Source organism: Tauraco erythrolophus, chromosome 12, assembly GCF_009769465.1.
Source record: "Tauraco erythrolophus isolate bTauEry1 chromosome 12, bTauEry1.pri, whole genome shotgun sequence".
Classification (NCBI taxonomy): Eukaryota; Metazoa; Chordata; class Aves; order Musophagiformes; family Musophagidae; genus Tauraco; species Tauraco erythrolophus.
Genome location: NC_141476.1, coordinates 19,825,125 through 19,851,862, shown reverse-complemented (window position 1 = coordinate 19,851,862; position 26,738 = coordinate 19,825,125). Strand labels below are relative to the sequence as shown.

Here is a 26,738-nt window from a genome sequence, read left to right as displayed (position 1 = left end):
GTCTTGCTCCTGCGTGGTGGTGATGAGGTTAGTTTTTATGTGAAGCTAGTATCATCTTTTCCATGGGTATCACTTTTCATTTAACAATGTTGAATTTCATTGGCTATTTTAGCATCCTGAGGTCCTTTTGCATTCATTCTTCATTGGCGCTTAGCAGTCTTTGTTGTTATCTCACTTCTCAGCCCAATTTGACTTTTTCATGTATATTATATTAAAGAAATTCCAGCACAGGCCTTTTGCAAAACTCCCACCAGTGTGCTCCCTCCACAGCAAGAACTGACCATTTTTATTCTTATGTTATTTCTTGTATCTTATTTGATTTTGTCCATGCTGTCACCTCATAACCAGTGGCAGAATTTCCCTCAGAAATTTTTGTAGACTGTTTGGACTAGGATCTCCCTTTTCCACATCCTTTATGATTCCTTCAGAGAACTCAGAGATTTGCAAGGTAAAAACGTCATGGCTTTTACAGAAGCCATGCCCAGTCTTACCAGAGCAAATGGTATTTATCTAAAGACTCATTAATTCCGTACTTTATTGTAACTTCTCATTTCTCTAATACAGACATAAGGTATAGCAAGTCTTTAGTTCCGTGACCACCCTAAAATCTTTTTTAACGAATAGCATTGCATTTGCCGCAGATGAGATAAAATAATATTAATTGAATGAAAAGTGATTTATGATTCTGCTTGTGATACAGTTCTCATGTACTGTCTGAATGAGTTTAAAGTAATAAAACAGCTCTAAAGTTTTCAATAACATTTCAGTTAAGTTTGGCTTATACGTTTCTTAAAGTTTATATATATAACTAGTTGCTACAAGGTCAGTATCTGTAATTCTACTTTAAAGCTACACTTTCCTTCATAGATGCTTTTAGAAAGCAGAGTTTGTGCTAAAAGGTATAATACTTGTACTATATTTGAATAGTGTTCTTTCTTAAAGCTAAGCAAAAAAGCCTGTATTAATTTAGATTTGCATTCTGTGCACTATTCACACTACTTAAAATCTGAAATAGATGAAAAGTTACAAAGGTTCCTTAAGGTTAATATGCTACAATTTTATATTAACAAAACTATAAGCTTATATTTATATTTAAATTTATGTGTATATAAGGTACATAAGTTTTTTAAAAGAGTGTTTTAAAAAGTAATGCATACATACATATATTCCTCCTTCATGAAACCAGAGGTACTTATGGGTGATAAATGTTAATAAACATTTTTTTTTTTTTAAGAGGAAGATAAATTCTGTAGTGCTGTAAATTTGTGGAATGACCACAAAATATTTTGCCATTAATATTATATCTGTTCAGAAAGTAGGTAAGAAAAAAGAGGAGAGAAAGAATAGCTTTCTTGTGTTAGTTGAGCAAAGACCCACAAATTAATAATGGTATAATAAATTTTGTATCCACAAATTTTTACAACCAGTTCTTAAACACTATGTGTGTTCTTAAAGGCTATATTCATGGGCTTATGAGGAATTTATTTCCATTAAAAAAAGTCTCATTAAGTATTTTCATTTTGTTAATCTTTTAGTTGTTGCGTCCGAAACCAAAATATACTAAGATTAACTTCAAAGATAACTTAAATTGTAAGAGAAAAGATCAAACCTGTCTGAAATTTTTTAGAAATTCTAATACAAATTTACCGGCAAAATTTTATATGGCCTTTTTAGTTTTCCTACACTTAAAGTATAATGTAAAATTGGTAGTATGATATATGGTTCTATTTCTTGCATTGATTTATTTTTCTTGTTGAAAATGGTGATTCTTCCTCACATCTAACAACAATTTATCAGGGAAAAAAATGCTGAAAAATAAAGAAACTAAATTTTTAAAAAGGCAAAAAAGTGCCTTGTATCTTACCCTGTAGTTATTTGGATCTTTTTCTAGGCATAAAACATAATAAAATGTGTATAGCTCAAACAGTATAAACTTTTCTTTAGATTGATTAAAGTAATTTTTGTTAAACTTTGAAGCAGAATATAGCTATTTGGTATTAGCTATGCAGAGGGCTAGTCTAAATTAGAAATTTTAAAAAAACCCTGGAGTACTACTAGTTGTACCTGTTCTACTTGATGAACAGTTCTAATAAAAAGATTACATTACATTTTTTAGGTGCCTTCTAAAATAACATGGGCTAAAGCACAGGTAAAATGTAAATACTAATAGTTCACTTGTACATTAATGCATGTCCTTTTCCCTAGATCCTAAGACCTTTGACGAAAGGTCATTTCTTGCCTATGTTTCTAATCAGCTAAAATCACTTTGGAAAGAGTTGTGATGGTTGAGGTACAACCTGAGAAGTAAATATTATAATGCACCTTTGCAGGTCACTGCAAACATAATACGAAGAAAATTTGAAAGTTGAAGTTTGTGATTTTCCTGTTCAATTAGAAATTAGAAGAAGAAACATCTGTATTTCTGGAAGATGTGGAGGAACCTTGTGGAAGTATTTTTGTGATCTTACCCTCCTATTTTTCCTCTAGAGTGTCTATTTTCTGCTCCTGTCAGTATTAGGATGTATAGCTGGATGGATTTTTTGCCTCATCCACTCATTCCTATTGAGCATGACATGGATTTGTATTTTAGTCATTTTGCAAGTTGAATCACTTTAGAACATAGATGCTTTTTCAGTCAATTTTCTTCAGCTTAGGCTGCCCACTCAAGGTGAGCCCATCATCAACCCAGGTTACGTATCAGACAGCTGTCTAATGCTGAGGTGAGCACTCTTTGCTCCTAGTATTATGTTTTTTACTACATCAATAATAGGACATTTACCTACACTAAAATCCTATTGCTGCTTTATAGATATATCTTAAATATCCCAAACTATCCAACTGTTCTAAAATAGATGTGAATACCCCGCAACTAAGGTAGAGTTTCCATATGTACTCATTAACCATGATTACTTCACTGAAAGTAAGGATGAAAGTAGTTGTCTTCTGCATCATGATCTTCTTCAGTTTCATGATCATGTGTTTGATCGTCTTCTGCTTCATCGTATTCTTCTGGTGTTAACAATCGTCGAAACACGGGTGTTCTTAGCTGAGTTGACTTGCTGACATTGCCACTTTGTTCACCATAATAAATGGTTCGAATGTGAGGGAAGCAGAAGAATGCATACGTGCTTATTGGGATGGTAAGCTTGTTTTGGTCCACCCGTATATAGGTTAATTGGTTGGTGTTCATTGGATCGATAGATGGACACATCAAAGTAACATTTATGACTGTAAGAGAGAGAAAAATACTAATTAAAATACAGAAAATAGTTATATTTAAGACCTATTGCAACAGTGAAACTTATGTTTTGAAATTAAAAACAGAAAATATTTTTGCGGTGCACAGTATTAGTATAAACCTTCCCTTTCTTTTAAATTGGTTTTGTAAATGACACTGATAACAATTATGGGGTTTGCAAAGTGTAAGGTTATGGGATAACCAAAAAAATAAATGACTTCCACTACAATTTATAATTACTATTTTATGTGAATGGAATAATTTCATAATTTTCTGTTTTTATCAATTGCCTAATCAGAAGCAAGTTTCAAAAATCTTTTAACTTGTTATATGAAAAACTGGTGTAAATTTATAAAAAAAAATGCAAATTAGGGCAAGATGCAAAAATAAAATCTTCCTAATTTCACTATTGTTTGGTCTCAACTAAGCAAGGATATGTTTACACTGCATCTTGAAGAAGATGGGATGTTATTCTTCCTGCACTGTAAGCTGGTCAAAAGCTATGCGGCTGCATTTGCTCCTGAGTAGTACGGTGGGTCAGTGCCACATGAACTGGTTAGTCAGGTCACTAATAGCTCAAGCTCACCTCTCTGTAAAGGAGGACATCAGAGTACCTCTTGAACAACATGCAAATTTGGATGACAGCTGGATTCTGTGCTTGATTTATACACCACCTAACTGAGAAGCTGTAATGTGTCAGGTCCTCAAAACCAAGGACACAACAAATGAGATGTTTCTGATAGGTTTTGCTGTAGGTTAGAAGTTCTTAATTCTGGATGGAAAGTATGCCAAACTCTCCCCCTCCCACAACCAATGCCAAAATCCACTAAATCTTTTGCTTTTAAAGAATTACAACCATCAACATACTTTCAATGTCATTATCTTCAATATACAAATGCTGCAAACTTCTTGGAATATAGAATACTTGTTTCAGTTTGTTATGTCCAAGATTAAGTTCTAGAAGGTTAGGCAGGTTAAAGGTGTTGCGTGGAATGTTCTGCAGGTTATTGTAGGACATTCTTAGAGCAATGATGTTTGGAAGTCTGTTAAAATAGTTTTCTGGAATATAAGAAATTGAGTTGTTTTCAAGAGAGAGATACATAAGTGACGATGGTAGAGCAGGAGGCATAGTCTGTAATTTGTTGTTGCATAAGTTGAGCTGCATTAAATTTTTCATGTTTGAAAAGGGTTTTCCTTTGAGTACTGGGTCGTCAAGAAAGTTATTGCAAAGGTCAAGCATGGTTATGTTAGGTAATCCTTCCAGTGCATTTCCAGATAACCGAGAAATCTTATTAAAACCAAGGAGGAGTCTCTCTAGAGAGCTGGGGAGTGGGAATGGAAATTCTTCTAATTCATTATGTTGTAAATGAAGTTGCACTAAGTTTGAAAGTTTGGCAAAAACACCGTGATCAATCATATGAAATTTAATTTTGTTGTGGTTGAGGTTAATTTCTCTTAAGAAGGTAACATTGGTGAATGGCCCTGCAGGCACAGCTTCAATATCGTTGTTTTGCATATAAAGTTGTTGGACGTGACTAGGGATATTTGGTATTGTCTTAAGTTTGCGATGATCACAGTACATGGATAACGGAAAACCTGGTGGACAAAAGCATTCTCTGGCACACTCAACTGGAAAAGGAAAGCGGAGAACTTCAGCTTGTGCATTTGGATTAAAATTAAAATAATACGGATGTTGATGATCTGGGTCCTCATATTCATCTTCAAAATCATAGTCTTCATATTGACAAAAGACCGTAGCAGCCCAGAGGAGGTGAATGATTGACAGCTGTCTCAGAATCCCCATATTAAAATTTGTATCTTGTATCCTGTTGAGAAGGAAAAATAAGATTATTAGATAGTCATAAAGTAAATAACATACAAGTTTCAGTTTTAATAAGCAGCAATATAAGATAAAGTAGTATAATGCATTTTTGACAACCCTGTTAGTGACATTATTAGCAAAACCAAGTTTTAATCTGTATCTTTCAAGAAAATGCCCATAAACAAATACATGATCCTTGAATTGAACATAACTTTTCTTGTCTGACTTCAGACAAGGAACAGCTCTTGACCTGTGCCCTGACTGTTACTGAAGGATGCTGTAACAGCTGGGAGTAGAAAAAAATCCCAATCTTCATTACTTTCTCACTTTAATTTACTAGAGAGAAGTTGTAAAAGGACATAGTCTGGGGTTTGTATTGGGCATTTGAGGGGTTGCATTCTTTCCAGTGTGCTGGATTAAGCATCAGCATTACAAATCAGTTTTAAATGGGTGCAGATGGAAGTTCTGAGCAATATTTCTTCCTCAGACCTTTGGAAAGCCAGAGATAGCCTTGTAAACTCTGTCAAGATGAAAATGTTTTTTGCCAAATGTGCGTGTTATTCTCACTATGAAATGTGCACTGCACAAATGGTGCATGGTCAGCATCACAGAGTTACAGAAGTGGTGTTTGGAAGAGACTTTCAGCAATTGTGTAGTCCAGTCTGTTCCTCCAAGTGTTTCCATCTCCAGCAGTAGATAAGATCAGCTTGGACTTTGTCTAGGTGAACCTTGAAAATCTTCAAGGGTGAAATTCCAACATCTCTCTAAATGACCCAAGTTAGTGGTGTACTACACTCCTTGTGAAGAAATCTGCTAGTCTTACTAAGCATCCAAGCCATGGCTTGTGTCTGTTGTTCTTGGTTTTAAACAAAGTTATTTTTGTTAAAAATATTTACCTCGCCTTAGTTGAGGCTATTTGCAAGATTGTTTCTATAAATAGAACAGTGAAATAGATTACTTTAAAATATTGTATTTTATGTAAAATAGAAATTTATATGGCATTGGTAATAGTATGTTCTGTAGAATTTTGTTTTTCTGTTATTTTCTGCAAAACATGACTGATAGTACAATGATGATAAAAATTTAGTTTTTCTGTTCCTGTCATTTAATTAAAACAAATACAATTCAACCATTGTGTACTGCACATCATGTAAAATCTTCATTGATTAAAATCTGGCCAGGGACATCAAGGCCAACAAGCAAGGCTTCTATAGATATGTCAGTGATAAAAAGAGATCTAGGGAAAATGTAGGCCCTCTCTGGAAGGAAACAGAGGACCTGGCCACCCAGAATATGGAGAAGGCTGAGGTTCTCAATGACTTCTTTGCCTCAGTCTTCACTGGCAAGAGCTCTAGCGGCATGGCCCAAGTCACGGAAGGCAAAGGCAAGGACTGGGAGAATGAAGAACCACCCACTGTAGGAGAAGATCAGGTTCGAGACCATCTAAAGAACCTGAAGGTGGACAAGTCCATGGGACCTGATGAGGTGCATCCGCGGGTCCTGAGGGAAATGGCAGATGAAGTTGCTAAGCCACTATCCATCATATTTCAGAAGTCGTGGCAATCTGGTGAAGTTCCCACTGACTGGAAAAGGGGAAACATAGCCCCTATCTTTAAAAAGGGGAAAAAAGAAGACCCAGGGAACTACAGGCCAGTCAGTCTCACCTCTGTGCCTGGCAAGATCACGGAGCAGATCCTCCTGGTGACTATGCTAGGGCATATAGAAAACAAGGAGGTGATTGGTGACAGCCAACATGGCTTCACTAAGGGCAAATCCTGCCTGACTAATTTGGTGGCCTTCTACGGTGAGGTTACAGCATTGATGGATAGGGGAAGAGCAACTGACATTGTCTACCTGGACTTATCTAAAGCATTTGATACTGTCCCACACGACATCCTTATCTCTAAACTGGAAAGACTTGGTTTTGATGGATGAACCACTCGGTGGATAAGGAATTGGCTGGATGGTCGCTCTCAAAGAGTTGTGGTCAATGGTTCAATGTCCAAGTGGAGGCCAGTGATGAGTGGTGCTCCTCAGGGGTCAGTACTGTGACCGGTGCTATTTAACATCTTTGTTGGAGACATGGACAGTGGGATTGAGTGCACCCTCAGCAAGTTTGCAGATGACACCAAGTTGTGTGGTGTTGTGGACACGCTGGAGGGAAGGGATGCCATCCAGAGGGACCTTGACAGGCTGGAGAGATGGGCCTGTGAGAACCTCATGAAGTTCTACAAGGCCAAGTGCAAGGTCCTGCATGTGGGTCGGGGCAATCCCATGCACAAGTACAGGCTGAGCAGAGAATGGATTGAGAGCAGCCCTGAGGAAAAGGACTTGGGAGTGCTGGTGGATGAGAAGCTCAACATGAGCCGGCAATGTGCGCTGGCAGCCCAGAAAGCCAACCGTATCCTGGGCTGTATCAAAAGGAGCGTGGCCAGCAGGTGGAGGGAGGTGATTCTGCCCCTCTACTCAGCTCTCATGAGACCCCACCTGGAATACTGTGTTCAGCTCTGGAGTCCTCAACACAAGAAGGACATGGAGCTACTGGAACGAGTCCAGAGGAGAGCCGCGAAGATGATCCTAGGGCTGGAGCACCTCTGCTATGAAGACAGGCTGAGAGAGTTGGGGCTGTTCATCCTGGAGAAGAGAAGGCTCTGGAGTGATCTTATAGCAGCTTTCCAGTACCTCAAGGGGGCCTACAAGAAAGCTAGAGAGGGACTTTTTACAAGGGCGTGTAGTGATAGGACAAGGGACAATGGATTTAAACTGAAAGAGGGCAGATTTACGTTGGATCTAAGAAAGAAATTCTTTACATTGAGGGTGGTGAGGTACTGGAACAGGTTGCCCAGAGAAGTTGTGGCTGTCCCATCCCTGGAGGTGTTCAAGGCCAGGTTGGATGAGGCTTTGGGCAACTTGGTGTAGTGGAGGGTTTCCCTGCCCATGGCAGGGGGGTTGGAACTAGATGATCTTTGAGGTCCCTTCCAACCCAAACCATTCTATGATTCTGTATTTTCTTTATATTCTTCCTATGCTTCTGTAATCATTTGTTCTTTATAGACATGAACCAATTTACCTTCAATGTACCCTTCTCAAGTGAAATGCTCATGTTGTGAAGGACAAATAATTTTGCACATCAGATTTCTGATGCTCAAAGCCAGACTAACATTTTAAAGCACTTTAACAGGGTTCCTCTGACTGCATATTTGGCAGATTGAGAGTTGTGAATCATGTCAAGCTGTTCAACTTCAGCAACAGATGAGTCAAAATGTAACATTGCAGGTCAAAGCAGATAAAGAATTGAAAATTTGGAGAGACCTCTCTCAGTATAGTGTGAGAACCCTGAGGCAGAGGAAAGCAGATATTTTCAGGTTTCTTTATAATGACATTCATGTTTCTTAGTCAGAGGACTTTGTTCTTTGTTTTCTTGATGCTATTAATGTATTTTTTTTTAATCAAACAATTGGTCAGGAATAAAGGAGATGAGATTTACAAATGCTGATTTCCTATGCTTTGTAGTGGTGATGGCCTAATGCATGATGTATTCTGCAGACTGAACAAGAGAGAGGGAATCCTAAGGAAAAAAATTAGTAACAAAACCGTGGAATTTAACACATCCTTGTGATCTTCCTGTGTTGCGCATAGCCTGTGAGTGACAACGACTGGGTGAAATAACTTGTAGCGTTGTCTAACTTGCATTTCTCACTTTGTATTTGAATGCTCCATTAATCAAGTTTCATAACTGATTAAAATCTCAAAAACAGGTTTGGATGGAATGAGTTGTTTGGAACACCACTGTAGGAAGGTCCTCAGCAAAGCCAAGGTCTCCATATCCCTACAGCATCGTCAGGTGTCTGAACTAATGGCAGAAATCTGTCTACACAGAGAGCAGCCTTGCACTACAAGCTTTGTATAAATGCGCTGTGCTAATAAACTTTGCAGACGCTTGAGTGGAGTGCTTCAGAGGAATTAGTTGGTTTTCAGATTGCAAGCAGTGTATATTGGGAGAATACCTCATTACCATATTTCTAGCTTCTAGTCAGACCTCGTAGTGTCTACCTATATAAAGTCTGCCTCTAAATCCTGTCACTTGATTCTTTTTTTTTGTGAACAGACCCTTACACTATCTGTCTCCCATGCCTATTTCATGTTCTGGGCTTCCTTTTCATTCCTGTTTCCCTCAGCTTCAGTCCAGAACTTTAGCTTCACCCGTACTTCACCAGCACTTCTACTAGGTGTCACAAAATTTCCAATTAATAATTTTGTTTTTCAGTGCTACGGTAGTCCTTAGAAACCAGGAGGAACATCTCAGGAAAAAGCCTACTTAGGCCTTCATGCAATTGATCCGCTTGCCAGGTAAACAATAAACAGAACTATCATTGCTTCAGAGGGACTGATAAGTAATAGGTACCAGTCTCTTGCTGGTTTTATGGAGAGAGAGGACCTGGTATTTGGGGAGATTTTTTTTTTTTATATACCTTGGCTGTAGTTGAGTGCATTTTTGGTACAACAGTAACTATCCTGCCAGGCTTGCAGGTCATCTCTCAAAGCACAGAGATACTAACAGTTATTCATGAAATATTTCTAAGAACTTAACCAGCTTTAAAACAAAGAATCATGTCAGGTGAAACTTGATAATGGGGGAGGCAAGTCAGATGCACCCAGTATGATAAACTGCATACTTACAAAGTTGAAAGAAAATAGAAAATGTTAAAAGCATGATTCTCTACCATCCAAACTTAGTAACTGTATTTGTAAGCAGTTTACTAGCTGAAAGCTAAAATTATATAGCATGCATGAATCACTCTTAACTGCAAAAATAACACAGTTGTTTCATTTTATTCCTGTTTACCAAGAAAACTTACTCTTTGGAAGTCCGCGAAGCTCAAGTTGTAGAGGGCAGCAAGTTATTGTGCTGGTGAAATCATCTGAGAAATAGCCTAACACAGCTGGAGGAACAAAAGATTTTTCTAAGCCATATTTTGCGGTGAGGAGCCTTGTGGGAAGGCAAAGCAAAATAATAGCCTTAGCGCCTCTTGTGATTTGCCAGTGGGGAAAAAAAAAAAGTTTTGTGCCACATCACCAGTTACTGTAGATGTTGTGTCATAAGTCTGTGAAGCAATTTCTCCTTTTGTTAATCACTTCAAAATTATTTGCAAGACTCTTTAAGTATTATCAGTTCCCATTAAAAAAAAATTGAGAGTAAGACTTCAAAAAATATTTCAGAGGTCATTAGTTCATAGCGTGGTTTCAACTACAATGATTCAGTTACGCAAAGGATTTATTCTCTGGAGGATGAAGTTAAGAAACAGTAAAAAATTAACCTTATCAAGATTGAGGGAAAGCATGTGCTATAGAAAAGCTCTTATGAACATCCTCCGTTTTATGAATTGTGGAGGGAAAAATGTATATTTCCTGTTTCCTTCCTGCAAAGTGGTTGTTCTCTACAGTGCTGTTGGTACGGTGGTGAACTTCTCACTGTTGTTTTGAAGTTGTAGTTCAGGATTCACTGGAAGTTTCCAACATGTTTTTGCTAAGTTATATAGAAAGAACATATGAGAAAGACAAACATGGAATGAGATATAAACCATTAGACTGAAAAAAAATATTTTTCACAGCTTTTAAGAGGGAGAAAAAAAGGCATGGTTGTCTGCTTTTGCTGCCATATGACACTTCAGTAACTGTGATATATGTAAAAAATGGAGAAAAAGGACAACTGTTTTTAGAAAAGTGAGATGCTGTTGTGGATTAATTGTATGATATCAAAAGCATTTAACTATGCTTTTGGTTTGATAAAATAATGACATTATTTCAAAATCTATTCATAAGGAAGAATCTGATTCTTAATAAAGCACAAGTGCCTTAGAGGTGTCATATTTGAGAAAATAACCCCATAGTAAGTTTTACTACTTTTTGTCTTTGAGCTTTCTGAAGCTGATAATTTGCTTGACCTTTTCGAGTTTCCTTTGTAACACTGAGGACAAGAACATTGTTTAAGAAGATAAATCATGTATGATTTTAATGTTTGGGATATAAAGAAAAGCACCAGAAGTCATGAGCAAAAATAGTATTGTAGGAGTTGGCAATACTGGAACTAAAATGAAGCAGTCATGTATTTATGTAGGGAATACAGAATGCAATGGAGAGGTTAAAGATTAAAATTAAAACTATCCTTTGTTAACAGTACTATAAATAGCTGAATAGCTACATTTTACCACTAAACTCAAACAAAATAAACAACAAAAATAATTGATTTTTAAAATAATTAGAATACATCCATAATGATGGAGAAAAAAACCCGCCATGTTTGTTATGCCAGTTAGGAAAATGTTATTTGCTGCTATGGAGTTTGGGATTTTTTTAAGTGCAAGACAAAGAACGTGGTACAAATTTTTGTAAGCTCCATTACGTTAACAGTTCTAAATAAAGCATATGCAAAAATTAAAATTATTTTCTCTAAAGATGAAAATTGGACCAAATTAGAATTTTCATTTCATACCTGATACTTTTCTATTGTTTTCAACTTCTGATGTGTCCCAAATCCTCTTAAGCTCTTCAGAGACTTAAAATCTCATGATGCATTTAAAAATCCATGGTGGCAGAGCCTGTCCTTTTGAAAAATTGTAGCAAAATTTTTGGTTTAAAGCATATTTAACTGCAAAAGATGATGCAGCTCTAACCATGGGAAGTATTAAAACTCAGTTCCTTTTCTGTTGCATGAGCTGTCTTGGATATAAACAAGTCTCTACTTTGTGATCTTGATCACGTTGTGTGGTTTGATCCTCTCTTAGTTTTGGGTTGAGGTGTGGTAGGAATTTCCTTACAAGGAGGATAATGAGAGGGTTAAATTTAACATAATTTATGTAAGACTTCTTGTTTCAAAGGCTGTGACAAATCTATTCAGTTTTCAACGTGCTTTACTTTTCAGTTCTAAAAAAAAGTGTTTCATAAGGACTTATTTTTAGTGTTGAATTTGTAGGGTTTTTTTCATCATTTTGTTTATGCAGTTGTGATGCAAAGCAAGATGTATATATATCAAGCTAGAAGTCAAGGTTGGCTCAAAGCTATTTTCTTAAGCCAAACTTGGATGGATCTTTTTTGTAGATTAAAATGTTTGAAATTTCATCATCTTATGTGCATTCACTTTATGAGTCTTGTAAGCTTTTTCAACTTAGCTCTGAACTGAAGGCTTAAGAAAGGAGACTGTTCTAACATTTTGTCATTTTAGGTTTGCTTAGCTAGCTGAGTAACAGTAAACTTAAAAAATTTGAAATTTCCAAATTTTAGCCAAAATATTCATGGAATAAGTAGAGAAGATAACCAGTGACACTGAAGTGAATGGGACTGGCCCTGATATAAGAAGGAATAAATTATACTGCTTGGCCTTTTCCCTGTGTTCACTATTTTACTATAAAAGATACTTGTGGTTTTTTGTGACCCTGTCTCACCCCACCACCTACCAGCCCCCCAAAAAAACCCAAACCAAAACCAAACCAAACCCCCCAAAAAAAAACAAAGAAAAAAAGTGAAAACAAGAAACCCACAACCAAACAACTTATAATGGTCCATGTGAAGCTTAGAGAAAGGGGAAAAAAAAGTTCCATATTGTTCAGAGAGGATTAAAAGAATTCAAATGAAGCTAAGCTGTTTAAGTTAGAACTGAGAACTGTCTTGGAAGTGTGGTCTTGCTAGAATTAGAAAATTCTTCAGCTAAAGTCTGTCTCTGCTATCAGACATATGAAGAAAAGCCTCAAGATGAAAATTTTGAAATCCTCAGTTGACAACTTTGAGTGAATTCTGTGTTTTAGATAAGAATTGGTGATGTTTGTTACTCTGAGAGCACAGCAGAAAAGAGAATGCATGATCAAATATAATGAACAAGTCTGGATGTTGTAATTTGGTTTCCCATAAAGCCTGTGGGTTCCTGAAGTAAGAAACAGCCTTAGACATGTATCATCTAGACCGGGCTGCACTTCAAAGGCAGAGTGTAGGCACAGCAACTGTTTGCATCCTAATTTCTAGGTTTGAACTGGCAGTCTGCAAACACTGCCAGCTGGCAAACTGCAGCCTGTATGACTCTTGTATGTGATCTGTGTGTGTTTGCTGTGCGTGCCATCGACAAAAGTAACTGGTATCAAGACTGTAGTGGCTGCTGGATTTATTTATCCTGTGCCAGAACTAATCTGGAAATTCAGATACTGAAGTGTAGAGCTGTCAGCAAATCGAGATACTGAACTGCTTGGTCTTGCAGAGCCTCCAGCCCAGCTGGAGCCCAGAGCACTCAGTTCGTAATAGCTCCTACAGGCTTCTTGTTACTCTGTTCTTCAGTGGAAGGTCATTCCAGGAGCATATCCCTGTGCGGATATGCATGTTTTAAAGGTTGTGGCATAGAGGCCATCAAATCGTATCAACAATCTTGGAGAGCTGAGAGAAGACCCAGTCTGTTTAAAAAAGGAAAGGAAGACAGAGCTGTGCCATGTATGGAGCTTAAAATTTTCTGTGACCTGAACCTTGTTGTGTGGTCTCCACTTATTTCCCATTTAGTAGGTGGTATTACAAGATCAAAACTCTGGCAACCCTCATCTTATGCAGCCTGTTTTATATGGCTTTGTTTTGCTAGAAGCTACTAGGAAGAACGTGCTGAGCAACTGGAAACGGTTGAGTTTATAGAAAGAGGATCCAAAAAGTAATTCCTAAGATTTACTAGACTAGATTTTGCATATGTTGATCGAATAGTACTCTCAACTAGCTTTCTTCATTGACTCCTCTAATCAAAGCAGGTTGTGTTTATCAGTCTGTTATAACTTGAGTATGCATGCTACAACCATTAATTTAAAGAGGAAATTAAAGAGGTTTTTGTGTAGATTTTATGGCTGCATTTCAAGAATGTGCTTTTCAGGTGACCATGCAGTCCTAAAAGAATGAAAAAAAAAAAAAAAAAGTCCTATATTTTTACTAGAAAACAGTATAAGTTGGTAGATATCTTAAGCCCTGTGATGGCTTCATAGGGTGCTTATTATAATTCTGAAATATAAACATCTTTTTTCTCTCGTCTGTGCTGTGGGATATGGAGGATTATTTTTCTCTGTATCTTCTCTACCTCCTGCACTTACGTGGATTTGCTGATTCTGAGTTGAATAACATCCCCTCTCTTTTTCTTCTCCCTTCTTCCTAAGCATTCCTTTACTTATTGAAATTGTTGAGTTTTTCTCTCATTCTACTTTTTCCGTGTTTTTCTTATTTTGCATTTTTAAACTGTATACTTTTTGTAGTTTGTTTTTTCAAAAAACCTCCACACCTTTGAAGCATGTTACTAGTTAACAAATGCAACTACATTTGGATCTCAAAGACTGATCCTGCTATAGAGCAAATGACTGAGAAGGCGTAAAAGCTTATTGACCTTGTAATGTGGGAATTAATATAATCCCATAGGCAATTGTGGATTAACTTCTACTAATAAAGAGTAATAGGCTGAATTTTTAGAGCAGAATTCACTAGAAACTTCTGTGCATCTAGAAGTAATAAATTAGGAAGCGCTGGGCTCATTAGATGATTTGTTACACATGTGCATGAACAGGTTGCCCAGAGAAGTTGTCCCCATCCCTGGAAGTGTCCAGGTTGGGTGAGGCTTTGAACAACCTGGTGTAGTGGAGGGTGTCCCTGCCCATGGCAGGAGGTTGGAACTAGATGATCTTTGAGGTCCCTTCCAACCCAAACCTTTCTATGATTCTATGTGCAATGAACAATGTCTGTTGCAATTTAGTTTGCTTTATGAGGAAAAGCTGTGTCAAGCATCCTGACGTGTTCATGTTTGTAATACTGAGGCTTTTTGAATGGAAGTGTAAGTGCAGTTTTTTTTACTGTGACTATCACTTTAGAGTAATGGATAATAGACTTTCTTTCAAAGTCTGTTTGACTTTGAAAAGTCTTTCTTCTATTAGTCTTTCACTAATAGAAGAGAAGGTTTGTAACTTTTTTCTGAATGTATTGCTGTGCTAGAAACTTTAGAAGACTAATACTATATTGGTTACTTTTTTTTTATATATGGGTTTTACTTTCTACAGCAGAGGCATTTAAATAGTCCTCATTGTATAATGTTTCTACTACCACAATAACAAGTGATCATAAACAATTGATACTGGCATAATAAAACGAGTTTAAAATTCATGTAAGCAGTAATATCTGTAGCAAATAGCGTCTGGTTACTCTAAAATATCCTGGACTGTTGTAAGGATTTATAAATCTCTTCCAACAAGAGTCACTGTTGTAAACTGACACTTATTTTTTTAGTAATTGAATAGTTTGTTTAACAAATACACTTTGCTTTATACTTTGTCTTTATACAACCTACTTTGGTTGTTCCGAGAGAGATGACTTTGAGCTGTGTTTTCCTCCCATGTGGAGCTCTGGGGTATTGTCTGCTTAACTGGAGATTGTGTCTCTGTGATTACATCAATATAAAACGGGAGCGTCTGCCTGTTTTTGCAACCGCTGTTTACTGGTGCAGGTGTATTCGTTTCTTGATGCGGCATTAGCAATTGGACCTCAAACTTTAACTTAGCCTTTATTTTGCCTGATCGGTGTCCTATTTAAAATTATATAGGTGATCATAGTATATGACAGGTGTCTTGCACTCATTAATAAACAAACATAATAAACATTGTAAATAAAACTAGAAGAATATGGTGTTTCATAACGAAGGAAAGTGAGAAAGGTCATATGGCTGAAAGTAGAGTGCGGAGATCCTTGAGCAGTACCAATCCGGGCTGGTAAGTCCAAATAGAGTAGTACCCTTTGTACTTGTCCTTCTTACATCTGTAGGTGTTCAGTGTTATTTATTTCAGGGAGCGTAAAACAACACTTGTTTTATAATTACCATGTTTAAAAAATATTAGTGTATCTTTCAGTTCTTTAGCAGCTTAAGCATGACCCTCAGGACTTGAAAAAAATAATAATCGACAAAATCTGAGGACTGTCATCTTAATACATGAAGTTGACTAGAAACTTGCTGCTCAAGGGAAGAGCATTCTTAGCATCCACTATCACTGTCTCTCATTCCTTGAGTCTACTCCGAAGCAGGAACATCTACTCATTCATTTCAAACAGAACTGCTAACTTCAATGTCCTAAGCTGACAGATATGGAAAAGACACAACGTGAATTCTGCTCTGTCTTAATAATTTATATTAATACCTTATTCATTAGCTTATTTTCTTCATTCACAACTATGAACTTCATCCACTTTTGTTAAAAGAACTAGAAAATGTGCCTGCAACTTCAGATTGTTCCCATGTTTGTATTCAATCTGGAAATCATATGTTTATAGCCAGAAAAAAAAAGGCTTTTTTTCCTTTAGGCACTTTCAGGCAAGGATAAGGAGAAGTTGTCCAAGTTATCTGCCAAAGAATTCCTGAATGGTCATGCATAGGAAAATCTTTTGCATTAGCAGAAATTTTCCCCTTGTACGTGATAGAAAGTGCTTCCCATTTACGCTTTTGAGTGTGTTTAACAATGAGAAGGTCCTTACTTGTTTTTACAATGACTATCGAATGTGATTCTTTTCATGCTAGATATATTTGAGCATTTCCACAGCAAGAGATATTTACAACTGTCTTGCTTTGTGGTGCAGAGGATTTTGCCAGGCAGCCTTTCAGCTCTCTCCAATAGTCTGGAAATTGCATATCATCTTAAACTCATTCTTACTTTTTATTATCCCTCTTTCTTCTAAAGAATAAATCCTTTTATTTTGGCACAAGACCTTGTAGTGCTGGTATCACAGCCAGCGTGACATATATGGCCTGCAGTCCATTTTTTCTGCAGTCGGACTCTGACTTGGAAAGTTTAATAGAAACACCAAGTATTATCACAGATCATTCACCTGCACCTTGGCATATTCTCTTACAAGGAAAGATGCAGTCTCTGTACCGTTTATTTCCTTCAGTTACTCTCTGTTTTTATCTCTATTTTGTTTGGATTTTCTTTAAATAATATTAACACTGTTTTGGGAAGGATATTTGTCCATGCACCTATATTCTGCCTGACATATAAAATAAATATGTCATTTGATTTATGGCAAGTAATCAAATTGAAGTGTTTCCGTACCATTTGAATAATTTGTGAGTCACAACTGCTTCTTGGCAGAGCTGACAGGGTCTCATAGTTATTTTATTCAAGCACTCTGTGGCAGGAAGTCTTCTGTTTCTTCTATCATTAGCCATTCCGAGATTCTTAAAGATTCTTAAATGTTTAAAACAGCAGTCATGTTAGTGGCTGTTTCGTTAGGGGGGATGAGTTGATCTAGTCATTAGTTACAGATCTTCCATGGTAATGAAGCAAGTGTCCTTGTTGCCTTGTGTCATGCTTCTGACACCTAACTCTTGCCTTGTCCTATCACTTTTGAGAGTGGAGGTAATGCTTGCAACTATTTGTAGCTGAAATATAAACGATCATAATGCTTTCTTTTTGAAAAATAAATTAAAAAAAAAAATCTAACTGAGTCTTAGTAAGGGGATGGCACGAAACCAGTTCTGTGTGTGATTAGACTGAACTCTATCAGAATTGAACCAATAGAGGTACCTGTCTTTAAAAGTGTTACTGTTCTATATGCCTGCAAGACAACTGTCCAAAACTCCTATTGCATCTTTGCCAAACGCTGGGCTTATTGCTGAAACCTCTAACTGAGTCTGTATGTTATGGAAGCAGTCGCAGAGAGATGACTGGTGTAATTGTTAAGAACTGCTAATGGGTGAACTAGATACTAAGTTTACCCACAATGGAATGTTTGAGAGGAAAGTTACTTTATGCAGCAACTGCACATCTAATAGATGTGTTTTCCATGTTCCCATTTTCTCCCTCTTCTCAGGTTCCTGGGCACTCTAGTTTTGGGAGGGAACTGTTGGAGTGGGAAGCATGTGTTACCCTCTCTGTTACAAGCGCAAAGCACAAGCAGCAGCAGTATGCATCTCTAGTACACAGGTGCTGCTAAGGCAAAGCATTCCCGAAAGAGGAGTAATGAAATATTGCCTTACGTATGTCCAGTGGCACACGCTTAAGGAAAACTTCTCAAAGGTTTTTAATTAGTATGGTAAGAAACCTTTTGTTGTTGTCTTTTTTTTTTTAATATTCACTGTTTATGGCTTTATCATAAATAATGATACAAGGTTTTTATAAAGGGTACTTTTTTCTTCCATCTGTTAGATGAAAGCAATAAGAAGAATATTGAAGATTGATTTTAGATCAAACTTAGTTTCTACTTTTCTGAAATAAGATTGTGGTTTTGACTTTTAGAAGTTCAACCTGAATGCACTTTATTTAGGTTTGAACAGCAATTTTAATTGTTCCAGGAAGACCTTTTGGTCAAGAACATTTTTTTTTTCACTAAGAGCCAAAATACCAAGAGATTATGGCACCAATGCATAATTTTCTACAGATTTCACCTCAATTGTGGTCTCAAGGAGAAGAGATAGTGGCCTGTTGACCTCATACTAGATTTCTCTGTTTTGTGTTCTGAAAAGTTTATTGCTATATTGTATAGGTGAATGCTAATTGTTAGCTGTGGTCCTGACATGACAAATAAAAAATCTCTTACCATGTTGCTTAACGAAGTACTTTGTGGGGTCTGGCTATGATAGTGGTAGGTGGAGGTTTGAAGTATGTTTTCTTCTGCATAGCATCACAACAGACTTTATTTTCATATCAAATGCACCAAATTTACTGGCCACTATATAGGAGCATAGTTTGTCTGTTAGAACATAAAACCATTAGCTTTACTACACAATTTAGGTAGATGCTTGCATAGAACTTAGCTTCTAAAAGTATTCTGATTCTTTCGTCTCAAAATTTATTGTATTGCATGAAAATTTTGCTGGTTATTGTTATAGGACAGTATTATGCAGTTAAGGAGCAAGGTACTATACTCTCGTCCTGACATTTACTGACTACGTCTGTATTTCTGAAAGTTGACTATCTTTTTCTGTGTTAGTCATTTTATAAATGCAGTTAAATAAAAGTTGTCCTGTGAAATCTAGTATTGGGGGAAATAGAAAATATTGGAAATAATAATTTACAGGAGGGTAACATCTAATGGAAATTGTATGTTTTAGCTTAAAATATAAATGAAGAATATGCATTCCAAAAAGCTAAGTAAGCTTTCATAAAATTATTAATTTCGAGCTATTAAACACTAACTTTTTCTTTAGAGAGTAATGATTATGCTGCATCGCAGTATTACTGCTGGAGAAATGAGTAGATGGTTGTTTTTGTTATTGTTGCAGAACACTAGGTTATTTTATCACTTCCTGAACCTGAGTGTCTACTCACCAGGTTAATATATAAGTGGCTTCTTCACTTTCTTCATGCTGAAAAACTAGGGCCTTTTACCGACCCATAAGCCACTTACTGTTCCTTGTTTCATCCTGTAGTGTAGAAAGAAGAAAGTAGAGTTGATGGTAGAATGGTATGGTGTCTGGATGTTCTTCTTGGTGGCCTAAATAGGATATAAATTTGGTTAAAACAGCATCTTTTAGAATGGCAGACCAATTTTCTTTCCCACAAATGAGAAAGGAAGGAGTTAAGGTATTCTGTGAAGGAAAATATTTTCATTGGCCTTTGTATCTAAAAAGCACTTGGAAGTAACACAGGCTGAACAATTAGGAGGCAAGTGCATGCTTGTGTTGGTGCCTTGCTCCCTCTCTGCCTCTCAGGAAATTTTACATCCTTTGGCAACCAGTCAACTAGGGATTTTTTCCATGCTTAACTTTCTTCTGAATATAATGAGAGAGTGTAACTGTGTAACAGTTACTGCAAGTGTAGCTGTGAAGAGAGCTTATTAATTTCAATATTGCTCCCTTTGTCTCTGATAGGGAAGCCTTTGTGTAGGTGATGGACAGTACGTGCATAATGAATCCGGTGTGCGAAACGTGCTGCACAAGCAGCATAGATGGCTTACATACATGCAGCTAGTCTGATGCGTCCAGGCTTGTTCAGTTTAACTGCTTATGCACAGGGAGTTTGTGAGAAAACTTCGCTCTGTGTGGAAATGTGTGGGATTCTCATCAAAACCACATCCACAGTGCTCCTGTTCCAGACATCTCATGGTCTTGAAATTTCTCCTGGACAAGAATGTGAGACAGAAAAAGTGTTCGTGCATAGGAAAACCTGGCTGTATGCTATTCCCACTGCAATCATAGCAGCATAATGGTTAAATCCAGAATCACATTGTTCAGTTGAGTGGAACTGTTCGTATTTTATACGAAAAACTGCAACAAGGCTGTCTGTTGGCAGAACGTTATGTTGAGCTAATCTTTTATTGGCTAACATAAGCTTTGAGAAACATCCCAACTCGTTTCAGAATATTGATTAGTTTAAAAAATATCTTAAATATCGTGAAAGCCTTTCTGTTTGTTTTATACTTAACACTGTCTTCCATCTCAGGTGATTCATTAAGTGTGCTGGGTAAATCTTACATTTATCTTACCAGATAATTTTAGACAGTGGTATGTGATACGTGGCGTTTAGAATTCGAGTCAGATTTTCATTTACTCCAGGGCTTTTCCATATGTTTTCTATTAGCAGCTTTGTTCTCAAACCTCTAGTCTCCCCAGAAAGGAGGAAAGAAAACCCCAAGAAACAATTTTAAATTCTAAACATAGAGAAGGAGAGAAAAAAAAAAATGTTTTATATCACAATTTCATTATTTTTAGTTTACCATTGATTTTATTGTCGTCCTGGTATTAAATTCTGATGAAAATACAATGGGAATATTAATATTTTTGTCTGTTGTGGTATATATTAGTTTTTCTGGATAAATAGTGCAATATTTTAACAAGTTCTTAAGACTGTGAAACAATGAGCAGTGATATTTGGTGATATTCCTAATATTTTCATTTGAATGTTCTTCTTTTCTTTGAAATTACTGGGGGGAAAAAAAGCTTATGTTACTAATTTGAAGTAGTTTTGGGGTTTTTTTTTTTTTGTTTGTTTTAAATCAAGGCAACATGGGAAAATATTCAGAAACTTTGAGGAATGGAGAGAACAAATTGGCATAGTTCAAACTTGTAAAGTTGACACCTCTTGTTTTTGTTCAACTTTACTGGGTGGTCTTCTCTGAGATATTTGAAGCTGCTTCAACAGATTTCAGTAAATGCAACTTCTTGTGGCATTATTGGTGGTAAATATCAAAATATTAGCTAGAAACCTACGCTCTGAAAGATGTAACTCTAGATTTAACTTAAACTTTAAAAGAACATGGTAAGATAAGTAAATGGCCAACTATGGTAGAACAACTATGGTGCATGTTTTAGTGTTGGTAATTGCTGTCTTTGAGAGCAGAAATCCCTTCTTAGCACATAGCTAAATGCTTTTTGAAATTATGTTAAATGATTTAAAAGTTTCATAACTGAAGTTGTATCAGATTTCATGAGCATAACCTGTTTTAGGTGCCTGAACTGTTTTGCCACTTTACCAAACCAATATGAATGGTGAAAAACTTACATATATTAATTTACATACTTTTTTCTCCTGGTCTAGTCTTGGGTGTTTGCCTCACTTTTGGGAAATGCTAGTGCAAAAATTCTTGATGGGATACTTCCTGATGTGAAACTTTCTGGAAATTTCTACTATGGTTAGAATAACCAAACTTTCATCTCTTGATTTCCTAAGGAAAAGAAACTTTTTGTCTTTGTCACTTATTTTGCCCAGTGTCTTTTGATCCTCATTTCCAATTATAACCAAATTTGACACAGGACAGAGGGAATTGTATAGGTACTTTCTACAAACTTGTGAAAAATAGCAGCTGGGCACAGGAAAGCATTCCAAAGAGGTACTCCAACTGAGGAAAAGACACCTATAAATTCTCCTTCTTAGAGCAAGCAGCCAGATGGCAAAACAAACCAGATGTTGACTAACTCCTTGGCATACTTTGAGCTCTTGTCAGTTGGCAGCCAAACAGGTGGTAGCTGTGGAAGGCAGCTGCAGGAGAATATGCTGGGTACACGATGGAAGAACCTGAGATTTGTAAGGCGCAAATCCGTAGGAATCCAGACGTCTGTAGTGTTCTTGTTCATGAAGTAATTTAGTGACACAATACTGGGAATGAAAAGGTTGTCCTTATCCTTCTAATGCAGCCCAGGATACTGTTAGCCTTCTTGTGCGAGGGCACGTGGCTGGCTCGTGTTCAGCTTGTTGTACACCAGGACACTCCGTTCCTTTCCTGCAAAGCTGCTTTCCAGCTAGTCTAGTGTTCACCAATGTGTGGGGTTATTCCTTCCTAGCTACAGGACTTTGCACTTCCCTTTGAACTGCAGGAGGTTCCCATTGTCCCATTCCACCACCTGTCAAGGTCGCTCTGGATGGCAGCACAACCCTCTGGTATATCAGCCACTCCTTCCGCTTTTGTATCGTCAGCAAACTTTCTGAGAGTAATCTGCCCTGTCATCCGGATCATTCATGAAGATGTTGAACAGAATCGGAACTGGTATTGACCCCTGGGGTACACCACGAGTTACTGGCCTCAAACTAGAATTCTAGTTTGCTCCCTGCCGTTCAGCCATACTCCTCACTGGCTGCTCATCCTGCCCATACCTCATTGTGCTTTATGATTTTGAAACTCTTTTTTCTTAAGTGATACCCAAGTTGCTGTGTGCTCTTTCTCTGCCTATCTGTCTTTTTCTCTTTTCTGACACTTCTGAGCATAGTGGACACTTTTAGCCAGTTTGCCAGATGCACTGAATTTCTGCAGGCTTTATGTAAATTGACAGCTGGGCAGAGGAGGAAGACACTATTGATACTGGAAAAAAGAAGAAAAACCAGCACTTCTTCACCTTCTTTAACTCGTTTAGCAGCAAGAGAAGGCACCTAGATGATCGGTGAATTTTGTACACCAGTCTGCAGACAGCCAAGTAGTTGTATCCGAACCCATGCTTCTGACTTATGAATATGTTGCTGTGAATGAAATACAGCAAATAAAGGAGATACTGCATTGGGACTGATATGATTAAGGATATGAGATGGAATGGGGTTTTGTGGTGGGAGATGGAGGGTTGCATGCCATAGACGTCTTTACAAAACTGTTCTTCATTACGTGTGTTGCTTGCAGAGCGAATTTATGTCTTAAACCGAAGTAGTTTGCTGCTTCAAAATTTTGGTTTTGTTTATTTGGCTTTTCAATATGGATATGAAATAAATCCTGTTTTATTGAATGTACATTTTGAATTCCATGGTATGCACTTGCCATAGCTGATGGTAGAAGTTAAAATAATGATTTGATAGTATTTTGTATTCTTTAAACTTTCAATATCTTAGTAAGTTTGTTGTTATTTGTTTGTTGATGTTGTGTAACTTCTCTATGCTTTGTAGTGCTATGTTTTTAAAGTACTGCATTAAGTAGGTTGATATTGGAGAAAGAGGCAGGGAGAAGTCTTGGAGAGATGAAGTTATTCTTTGGCAAGTTAATGGTGTAGAGCAGGACACAGAACTCAGTCTTTAGAAGTACTCAAGTAGTACTTTAGTGGGTTACACCACTAATAACGGGCTACTCTGCATAATCAGTATTTGTGACATTTACTGGGCTGTTACTGTGCAGTTAAGTCTTACTCGTTCTTTAGAATTACTTTTCCTCCTATTGGTGACAATAGGCTGCCCTCCTCTGGTGAAATTTGTTAACGGTCTGTGGGGACCTGACAGATTTTCAGAAGAGAGAAGCTGATGAAAATTTGGAAACCTTAGATGGAATATATAGTAATTTTTTTATTAGAGGAATGTAGTTACTTGTACAAGGAATAAGCAGTAAGAGAAGACTCTTGGAAGGATTAATGTCAAATATCTCTCTTTTCCTCTTTCCTTTTCCCATAACATCTGTGGAGAAGGTAAAGATGGAGTTGGTTTACTGAGTTTTTCTCCCTGTCTGCTGATACTGAATGGCCTTGTTCTGTCCATTGAACACCAGTGTATTATCATTAGTTATTATTCTGTTTGTTTAATTGCTGTCCGTATTCAGAAATCATTGTTGAAACTGTGTAAGGTGCATTTTATATTGTAATGTCTATTTGTCATTGTGACATCCACTTGGGTTTATGCTAAAATATGCCAAAGATAGAAGGTATGTAAATTATTAGTTATTATTACCCACAAATGCTAGCTGAAGAGTGACATCTGAAAATAGTGGAGGGTCGATGAACAAATTTCTTTCTCATAGGTGACAGACATCCTTTGAATTTATGTGATGTGATACGGGGAATTACTCTTCTCTAAAAAGAGCTCTTACAGGAGACAGAATGAACCGTTTGATACTTAACCTCTCTTAATGCAAAATTGCCAATACAGTTTAAGTCACAGATAAAGTTTTTAAACTTCAAAGCTAGCTGCATTTGCCTTAAAGATGATGAAAAGCTAAGCAGTTGATAAAATCCTTTAGAGATTATTTATCATCTACACATTTTCCTGCCTCATCCTTTATTTGCCTTTTCTTCATCTTTTTGATAGTAAAGTTTATAAGCACTGAACCTCTTGTGGAACATTAAGGACTTCAGCTTTTTAGCTGTTACTAGATAAGAATGAGCATTTATTTCAAACCTTTACTTTCTTCTTGGGCAGTTAGTTGTTACTGACAATGCTTTGTCTCTCTGGTATGGGGTTCTGAGCTGTTATAAGGCAGGGTAGCCTCTCACTAAGGAGAGGTTGGTACAGATTTGTTGCTGTTGGATTTATTTGAAATGCAACATGTGGAGAGATTCAGACTGTGTCTTTGCTGGGATCAGGATGTGGAGTTGCAGTAAAAGCTGGTATGAACTGTACATCAATGGTTCTGTGTTTCCTGTGAGTGTAGTTATTAATTCCCTAGTGGAAAAAAGCTACTGAAAAATTGCCTTTTTTTCTATATATACATCAGACTTGTCTTCTAACACCAGTCTATGTTTAGAGATCATAGCTCTTCACGCGTGATGACCTAGCTATGTCTAAAGAAGTCCGTGATATCAACCAGACCAACTGGTGACGAATACACTCATTAACTACCATTTTCAGTACTGATCACTGCTTTCCTCATGTTATTTGCTAGGAAATTCACTTCTTAAAAATCTCTTCAGAAGCCAGAAATAGAAAGGTGCTTGGTGATCTACAGATTTGTTTTGGGGTTTTTTGTGTGTTTTGCTTTGTTTTTATTCTGCCTTGAAGCGTTTTACAGAATTTCTGTTTGCAAAAACTGTTCTTCAGTAAAAGCCTCCCCTGACTCACTCTCCCTCCTCTCCCCATGTGATTTTGGGTCTCAACAGCATAGTGGTGCTAACAAAATATTAAATACAAAGAGACCAAGCAGATGAAAAAAAAAATCAAATGTTGGACTTGATGCTGATTGCTTAGTGTATTTAGAGAGGTGGTAGAAAAGCTGAGAGTTTGGGAATGGCTCAATTTCTGTGTAGCGTTTTTCTTACTACTAGTCTGTGTCACTTCCTGTAGCTGCTTCAAATAAAGCATTCAGTTTTTAACTGTGTGAAAGAACAGCAGTGATAAATGATCCACACGGTACGGAGATTTGGAAAAAAGGAAGAATAGAGAAAATATCTAGCAAAGGGTCAGAAAGGTGTTTGGTTATAACCTCTGAAGGGTTTGTCGTGGGCTTGTCACATTATCAAGTTTACAACTGCAAGTAGTCTTTAAGTTTAATTTATTCTGAATCCCAATAGCAAATATACACTAAATAGATACATAAAATATCCATTTTATACAGTACTGTCAGTATTGAGAATTCTATGTGCTGACCTATGCAAGAAGTCAGGGCAGCTGAGTTCCAGCTTTCTGTTTGCATTCAGCAATTTTAAGGTACTTGCATTAATGAGGGATTCTTAACCCGTGTGATGTCAAAATACAAAAGAGGAAAAAACATTAAATGAAAAACATGATTACAATTGTTATAGATAAAAGAAAATGTTTGTGCTGGCCTAAAGGGAGTTTAATAATCATTCCTATTAAGCTTTAAGCATATGATAAATCTTGAATCCTACTTTTTAATGTTCAGAATGCATCAAATGACGTTGATAACAAAACATTGAAGGACATTTCCCTCTTAAAGTTGCAAGAAAAAAATACCCAAAACTTTTAAAGGATTTTTATGTGTAAGTTCTTGAGATGAAACCTGCTTTTATCTCTATTTAATAGATTATAAAAATATGTTCTAGTTTAGAGACAAAAGAAATATGTTCTAGTTTAGAGACATATCCTCACAATCCTGTACCATTTTACTGTATCTTTACTGATTACCAAGAATGGCACAAGATGTTGTCCTTGAAGTCTGATAATTTTTTTTTGCAACTTTTGTTACAATACTTTTTGACAGAAGAAAAGGTCCTTAACTGTGGAAAAAGTCACTTCCACTTGATTTTTGGAATTTATTTGAAAGAAAGAATATGTCAAAACTATGTGATATAAGTAAAGAATTTAACATCTATAATAGGAAACATCAAATGCAGTTTCCAGTTCCTGTTCCAAGAGCCCTTCCATAAGATATAAAGGCTTTTGTTTAAATTATTCAAATGTAGATTGAACATTGTCAAATAATACAATGGATCCTACTAACATGTTGTTGCTAATTAATTATCTCTGAAATAGTAAATACTTTGTAAACTGGTTAAATAGCGTAAAATTGGCATTTTTCTGCAAATTTCAAGTATTGTAGAACTTATTTGGACAAGTT

At 36.7% G+C, this 26,738-nt stretch overlaps 2 protein-coding genes across 2 annotated transcripts in view; one reads left to right on the top strand and one right to left on the bottom strand.

The window, feature by feature from the left end:
• CENPP (centromere protein P) overlaps positions 1-26,738 on the top strand; it is a 145,363-nt gene that overhangs the window by 39,221 nt on the left and 79,404 nt on the right. The gene's annotated exons all lie outside the window — the stretch shown is intronic.
• OMD (osteomodulin) lies at positions 2,912-5,042 on the bottom strand. Its single transcript, XM_009980295.1, has 2 exons — positions 4,106-5,042; positions 2,912-3,228 (listed from the first exon to the last, which is right to left on the bottom strand). Exons 1-2 carry the CDS (start codon positions 5,040-5,042, stop codon positions 2,912-2,914), a joined length of 1,254 nt encoding a protein of 417 aa, XP_009978597.1.